This window comes from Lepidochelys kempii, chromosome 8 (genome assembly GCF_965140285.1).
Source record: "Lepidochelys kempii isolate rLepKem1 chromosome 8, rLepKem1.hap1, whole genome shotgun sequence".
NCBI lineage: Eukaryota > Metazoa > Chordata > Testudines > Cheloniidae > Lepidochelys > Lepidochelys kempii.
This window is the reverse complement of record NC_136387.1, coordinates 3,303,039-3,310,807: the sequence shown is the minus strand read 5'-3', so window position 1 is coordinate 3,310,807 and position 7,769 is coordinate 3,303,039. Positions and strand designations below refer to the sequence as shown.

The 7,769-nt window shown below is 50.3% G+C and overlaps 1 protein-coding gene across 4 annotated transcripts in view; it reads right to left on the bottom strand.

The window, feature by feature from the left end:
• The window catches only part of ADAM19 (ADAM metallopeptidase domain 19), a 52,356-nt gene that overhangs the window by 3,778 nt on the left and 40,809 nt on the right, over positions 1-7,769 (bottom strand). For all 4 annotated transcript variants that reach the window (XM_073355211.2, XM_073355215.2, XM_073355214.2 and 1 more), the window contains 7 exons: positions 7,520-7,724; positions 6,676-6,753; positions 6,258-6,366; positions 6,009-6,153; positions 5,484-5,565; positions 3,964-4,194; positions 986-1,132 (listed from right to left, as the gene is read on the bottom strand). In XM_073355211.2, the coding sequence (XP_073211312.1) occupies positions 986-1,132; positions 3,964-4,194; positions 5,484-5,565; positions 6,009-6,153; positions 6,258-6,366; positions 6,676-6,753; positions 7,520-7,724 (997 nt within the window). The remainder of the gene's footprint in view (positions 1-985; positions 1,133-3,963; positions 4,195-5,483; positions 5,566-6,008; positions 6,154-6,257; positions 6,367-6,675; positions 6,754-7,519; positions 7,725-7,769) is intronic.

Below are 7,769 nucleotides of genomic sequence, written 5' to 3'. Positions count from 1 at the left end.
CATGTCCTCTCTTATTCATCTCCTTTCAAAATACCTCCTCAGTGGCCATTCTGACTAATCTTTTACGTCACCCATCCCTGGACCCCAGAATGGAACACAGGTTTCTGGATGAGGGCCTACCATCAATTTATAATTATACACTGCTATCGTCATATGGTCAGTATTTTTTTCTAGCCCATTCCTAACATATCCAACATGGCTGCCATTGTATAACGGGGAGAAGTTTACCCGGAGCTATATCCACAGTGTCAAATCAAGTCTTTTCCTTGAGCGATAAAGAGCTTATTTAAAAACCAGCCTGGTGTCTGAGCAGCTAGAGTTCTTCCTTCCAGCGTGTATTGTCCTGTATTTAGCCACCATGAATTTAATCTGCCATCATGCTGGCCAGTCACTTGGTTTTGAAATTCCTCAGTGCTTCACTAGTCTTGACCAATGTAAATAATTGTCTGTCATCAGCATGTTTTGCCACCTCGGTTGCTGCTTGTGCCCTTCTCTAGAAGACCATTAATTAGTGTAGAGATTTAATCTCTGGGAAGGTGCTATGGCCGCTAGAGAATTAAAAAGCAACTCAACTGCTGTGTAACCCAGTCACAGTGTTGCCTAAATTCAGCAATTTCCACGGCTGATCTTTTGTTTCTATTAAAGACTATTTTGAAACAGCCACTGTCCTCAGTATCCCTGGAGAACTGAATCCAGTCGATCGTTTAACCTAACAGATATGTAGTGAGAAATTAACTAAAATCAGTGCCATCAACCCTACAACAAAAAACAGGTGCGTGCGGCCAAGCACTCGTAAGCAACCCAGACACAATAAACCAGCGAAGGGAAATATTTTGGTGATAAAACCTCCTTGTTTCCTTTAACCACACTGCGCTAGTGGATTTTATACTTTAATAGCAAGGTGATTTTATCTCTGGAACAGCCGTGCTTGGTGGTGGCGAGAGCATGCTGCTCTCCTCTGCGGTATTTTGTAAGTAAGCCCTACCTCTGCTGGTGGTGGGTGTCGTCCTGGGTGCCTTCCAGCAGTAGGAGGCGGTAGTGTTGTGCTGTTAATCTTTGGCACAGTCCTGGGTCCAGTAGGAACGGGGTTAGCCGGCAAAGCTTTCTGTGGTGGGCGGGGTCTAGCAGTATCCTAAGCAAGAAACAAAGAGCTTTGAATTCACATTCAGGAAGGGCACCTCTATGGCCAAGCCGATGGGGTCCCCAACCTCAGGGCGTAAGAAAGGTTTGCAGCCAATTGCACATGACTTAGCCCTTTCCTTGCAGTTATTGAGAGCCTAGAATCCCATGCAACAGCACAAGCCCACTGCCGGCCTTGACACATCACAACATGCCCATGCTGGTGGTCTCAGCAAAGAGGCTGAGGACTGAATGGACATGGGGAGAGAATGGCTGTCTCCCTCCGAATCACAGAGGCAGCACAAGTGGCTGCTGCCCATGTTCTCTGCCTGTTCTGCCCATGACTTGAGCACTTCTGCCTCCAGAGCTTTTAATTCGCATGATTCCCTGATTTGGATTGGGAAGTCTCAGCCTAGTACTTTGACCCATAGACTTTAAGGTCAGAAGGGATCATCATGACCATCTAGTCTGACCTCCTGCACATCGCAGGCCACAGAACCTCGCCCACCCACTCCTGTACTAGACCCCCAACCTCAGGATGAGTTACTGATGTCCTCGAATCATGGTTTAAAGACTTCAACTTACAGAGAATCCACCTTTTAAACCTGCCAGTGACCCATGCCCCATGCTGCACGACAACACACACGCACATATTATATAAAATATACATGCACCCACACACCAGCATCTGATTGCAACTAGATTTTTTTAATACAAATGACAGAATAATGACTCTTGTCCTGCAACAAACAGCTGCCCATGGGATACGCTCAGCGTTACATTTTCTATTCTTATAACCACATTCCGTGCAAAACAAATGACTCTTGGGAGCAGGCATCCAGAGAGGCCCTACTCACATGGCACTGCTTAGATTCTGTGTTTAGCCCTTATGCTGCAGGTGCTGAAGTAATAAGTCTGCCTGTATAGGTTGGAGGGCACCCCCAAAATCCCCCATGTTCATCTGAACTCATACAGATGCAACACTCGTTTGTTCACATCAGCTAATGCTTGGGTTTTTAACACCACTAACTCACGAGTCCCACTCTTGTGTTCAGGGGGGAATTTCTAACTCCTTCAATGCAGACGATCAACACCTGTGTCCAGAGAGTCCTTATAGGTACAGCAAGTGCTCCCGTGCTGCGGATCCTTAGGAAAGACACTGATATGGGGAAATGCAGTGAAACTAATCTCTGGGGCCTTAATCAAATCAAATGATAGGGGATCTTCCTTCTTGAAACCTCCGCAGAAGCGTTCCTCTGCTGTAGGTCTGACTGAGACAACCTCAGCTGCATGGCATATCTGGTTGTCACAGAGAAGAAACTTGACTGGAGGACACTTGTCAACAAACAGCCACAAGGGATATTTTCTCATTATTGATCAGAGGCCGCTTCCTGCTTTTGTTTGTTTTTTTTTCCTGTGAATAATCTAATTGCAGAATTTCCATAGGAACAATGGAGCTAGAAATAAGTCCCATACACTGAAATCCTGTGTGACTCGGTGTTTTGTTCTTATTTCTCCTCTACATCCTTTGGAGATGCTATCTGAAGCCAAATTCCTGCTGCCTCCTATGATGCAGCTCTCTGCTGGCATGCATCTTTGGAAGGCTTTCCTCTGGTTCTGGCCTGAAGCTCGTAAAAGGGCTTTCAAGGAATTGTGGGTGGTTTAAAGAGGGTTGTATGCTGACTTGAGCGAAGGAAATTTAGCAAATCAATTACACGCTGCATGAGGCCCGACAGACATGGAACAACCTAACGTATAATCCAAGTGTGGCCAACCTGCAGCCACACAGAGCTACACCTCAGCCTAAGGATGCACCTCCAGGGAATGCTCCTGGAGGTGACAGGATCGAGATGGAGTATTGTATGATGGGGCCTCTCCTTGATTGCTAATTACATGCTGGGGGTTGTCTTCTCCATAGGCTATAACTCTATAAAAGTCAAGAGTGACTGCAATCTGCTTCTTTAATACAAAATGGGTGTGGCCCTTAGGCTCCTGGCAAATTGTCAGCAGGTACGTTTACACAGCAAAGACAAACCAGCAGCTGGCCCATGCCAGCCGATTTGGACTCCTGGGGCTCTGGCTGCGGGGCTGCTGTGTAGACTTCCGAGCCTGGGATGGAGCCTGGGCTCTGGGACCCGGCAAGGTGGGAGGGTCTCAGAGCTCAGGCTGCAGCCCGAGCCCCGAGGCATGGACCAGCTGCGGGTGCCTAGTTGCTGCGTAGACATACCCAGTGTGATCTCAGTTACACAAAGCCTTGGTGCCCCTGCTGCAGGAAATGCTGTTGCCTGATACTGGCTAACGGTCTGCTTTGCACCCAGCGGGACTGGCAGCAGAGGCATCCGCAGAACTGGCGGAGCTGAATGAAGAATAATCATTGAGAAAGAGCACCCAGCACAGGAACATTCCCAACTGCAGTGTGAGGCAGCAGGAGCACATATGCGAACCTCCCTGCGGGGAAGAAATAGAACTGTCCTGCAGGAAGAGGTGTCACAATGGGATTCATTCACCTGCATCTCGTCTCAAGAGATATGAATGAAACCTAAATGAAAGCACAAAAGAATTGAGTCCTTGGTGGGTCCATACCACAAACTCCTGTGCACAGTTCAGCACAATTCTCTTGGTCTGTGCTCCGAGAGAGCGTGGGTGGGGAAAATGCATCACTTGAGCTGCATTAGGGAAGGTTAGCCACTGAACTCTCTCCCATGCCTGATGCTAGTGACCATCATAACTCTCATGTTGCCATGAGCACCTAGACTCCAGCACATTCACTCAGAACAGGTGGCATGTGCCAACCACAGTGAAAGATAAACAGATATATGGCAAATTGCAATGTGATTCCTTTACCTGTGGGACTATGAGTTTTGGAGCAGGGGGTGCTGGCCTGGTTGGAGGAACTCGTCTTGCAGTGTCCTTCAGAATCCCATCTATCCGATATACCGGACCAGGGGATTTCCTGGCATCGTTGCTGAGGCCAGCTGGGAAAGCAGGTGGTTGCTGTATATTAGTTTTGAGATCTGGGGCTGGTTTGGGGTGAAGCACTGCAGGCTTTGATGGGATTCCTGGGGTGCAGGTAGCCTGCATACAAGTCACACAAACACCAGGCATTATTTCCACATCAGACATGCTGCCTTTTATACTCATTGTTACACCTCTGTTTCTTCCATGAGGCCTTCCAGCAACAGAGCAAAAACGTGCTGACTACAGAGTCCTAAACTGACCAAGTAACTCTGTCTTTGGCCATATATATCTAGCAAATATTGATTATTTTAGATCATTTTGCCTGTAACTAAGTCTATCCCAGGAAATTTACAAGTGTCAGCAATGGGTGCATTGAATAGTGTAGAAAACCATTTGACTGTGATTTTCAAAGAAGCCAAAAGGAGTGAGTCTAGGGTTGCCAACTTTTTACTCACACAAAACCAACATCCTTGCCCCGCCCCTCCTCTGAGGTCCCGCCCGTGCCAAGCCTCTTCTCCAAGGCCCCACCCCTGCTCACTCCACCCCCCCGCCCCATTGCTCACTCTCCCCACCCTCACTCACTCGCTCATTTTCACCAGGCTGGCTCAGGGGGCTGGGGTGTGAGAGGTGGTGAGGGCGCCAGCTGGGGGTGCGGGCTCTGGGGTGGCACCAGGCATGAGGAGTTTGGGGTGCAGGAGGAGGCTCCAGGCTGGGGGGTGGAGCCGAAGGGTTTGGAGTATGGGACGGGGCTCTGGGCTGAGGTTTGGGCTGTGAGAGGAGGTATGGGCTCTGGGCTGGGGGTGCGGGTTCCAAGGTGGGGCTAGAAATGAGAGGTTCAGGGTGCGGGAGGGGGCTCCAGGCTGGGGCAGAGGGTTGGGGTGTGGGGGGAGGGGGAGGGGGAGGGCTCCGGCTGGGGGTGCAGGCTCTGATGTGGGGCCAGGGATGAGGGATTTGGGGTACTGCAGGATACTCTGGCCTGGGACCGAGGGGTTTGGAGTGCAGGAGGGGGCTCTGGGCTGGGGCAGGGGTGTGGGGTGTGTGAAGGCTCTAGCTGGGGGTGCAGACTCTGGGGTGGGGAACCTTTTTTCTGTCACGGGCCATTGACCCACAGAAAAAAAAATCAATCCCGGGCCACTCAGCCACCCGGGGTGGGGCGTGGAGGCTCAGGGCTTCCCCCTGCAGTGGGGTGAGCTGGCGCTTGCCTGAAATGTGGCGGCCAGAACTGGACACAACACTCCAGCTGAGGCCATAGCAGCGCAGAATAGAGCGGAAGAATTACTCCTTGTGTCTTGCTTACAGCACTCCTGCTCATACATCCCAGAATGATGTGGAGACAGAAGCAGACTTGGTTTAGCACTATGGCTGAACCATGCCTCTGGGTAGGTTTCCAGTGTCTTTGTCTCTACCTTTTTGTGTTCCTGTGGGGTTTTCAGCTTGAAGGCTGGATTTGCATGGCCGTTCACACCACACTGACCTGGAGCAGAGGCACTGGTGGCAATCAGGGAGAAAAAAGAGAAGAATGGGAGTTATTTCCTTAATGCATTTCCTCTCCCCCCCCCCAAATTCCAACAAGAAGTTTCATCAAAATTTGAAAACATCGACCAGCCCAACCAGCATGTCTAGCCATGTTGCCCTCTCGTGACTAAACTTTACCACACAAACTGCTATCCTGACATCCACAAACATCCTTGCCATTCATTAGTGGCTGCCTGGCCAACAGAATGGCCTATGGGAACATTCCTTTGTGCCTGTTCTCCAAAGGGAGGTGTCTGAAAGTTCAGTCCATGGAGTGATCTGCATGGCGTGAACCTTCTTCGGTGCTTCACAGGTAGGCGGATAATTAGATATAGGAGTTATTTGTGATTTCTCTTCTCTCGGACACTGGAAAAATTTGGGACAAAGGGAGGCAAAGAATAAGCCTGGACATTCACCCAAACTGTTGGCTCCTCTTTGAAGGGATGATGGTCTCTTTTAGAGGCCGGAGTCTGTCCCTCCATTTATAGCAGCAAAATGCAACTGCTATTCCCATCAAAAGCAAGATGGAAACCAGGACTCCTGCCATCACTGGAACCAGGCCTGAGAGCAAGAAAACAGAATCAATCGCTGTGTAAGGATCTTCCTTCCCCAACCCACGCCGCAGCTTTACTAGGGACCGGGAAGATAAAATGAGATACACCCACTTTCTTGGGGCAAGGGCCCACTGTCCAGGCTGCCTCCGTTCCCAGGTTTGTTGCAGAACGGGGGTGCCCATCCACAGTTGCAGTGGCAGTTCTTGTTGCTGTTGCACACCTGTTTCGGGAACAGTTAGGGACTTGATTGGCAGCTGCTCAGCTCTGCTAGAATCCACGCACCGCAACAAACCAAACACCAGGCTCCAGCCCCTCACATGGGCCACATGGGAGAGCAGGTGTTCAAAGGCACACGTTGGGAGGTAGGCACCCCGTCACTCGAATGGGAGTAAGAAGCAGGAGACCAGAGGAGCTCATGTAAAATGTGACACCAGAACTGAGTTTTTAAGTATAAATAGCTCCACAAAATGCCAGGCACAAACGTATAGTGGCTTGTCCCCACCCCAGCCTGAAACAGAAAGACACTCACTCCCTGCCCATGGCACTTCTTCCGACAGCCTTCAGAGTCAAAGATGGATGTGTTCCTGCAGTGTCCCTCGAAGCAAACCTGTGGGACCAGGAACCAAACACCCAGTCAGCTCTCTGGGGGAAGGACCATCCCTTTGTTCCATGTTTGTACAGCACCTAGTGCCGGCGGGGGGGGAGGGAGGGCTGGCTAGGACTCATGGGGGCTACCAGAGTACAGATAATAATAAATAATAACGCCAGAACTGAAGCCACGGCAGCAGTGAAGTTCGGCTGGTCTCCAAGCAAATGTCCATCCTCACCCTTGCCCCAGTGAATGGGACTTCAGACACGCGATGGAGAAACTGAGGCTGAGAGTCCAATTGACTCGTCCAAAGCCACGCAGCAGGCCTGTGTGAGAACTGGCATTAGTTCCTGACCCCCTAACCTGGTGCTCATCGCTCTACGCCACACTGTCCAAGAGCACAAGACTCAGATCTAACATCGTCCCCCTCTTTCACATGGCGAAGATCTGAGGCACGGCCTTTTGGTATCAGTGTAAAAAGGAGACTTCTTTTGCTGCTCAAGAGAGAGGGAACTATTAGAAACATAGGAGCGGGAGGGACATCCTAGGCCATCACGTCCAGCCCCTGCTATAGCAGGTAGCCTGTGGTAGGGATGCAGTGCTCTCTCTCAACAAGCACGCAGAAGCAGTGTGGTAAGAAGTTGCCCAGATGACATACATAACAATTCCTCAGAAGGGCATGAAGCCTCAGGTGAGAATTGTTTAATAACCATAGAACATTTTCCAGTTGGCAAAGCCACACCCAGACCCAGCCAACAACACTGTGGTACGCGGCTGTACCTACATGATTGTTCCCACACTTTGTTCCCGTCATCACCAGGCCAGGGTCTAGCATATCTCCTTCGCTCTCTTCAGCACCATACACGTGGGTCCCCCGACACTTGATCGGCCTTCCCTCCACCATGATGGTTGTGTCTATCGGGACAGCTCTGGACTCCAGCGGCTTGGAAGCAGAGCTCTGGCACTGTATCTTCCCACATTTTGCATCTCTGTTTGAAACGTGGAGACATAGTGAAGGGTTGCATCGTGCCTTC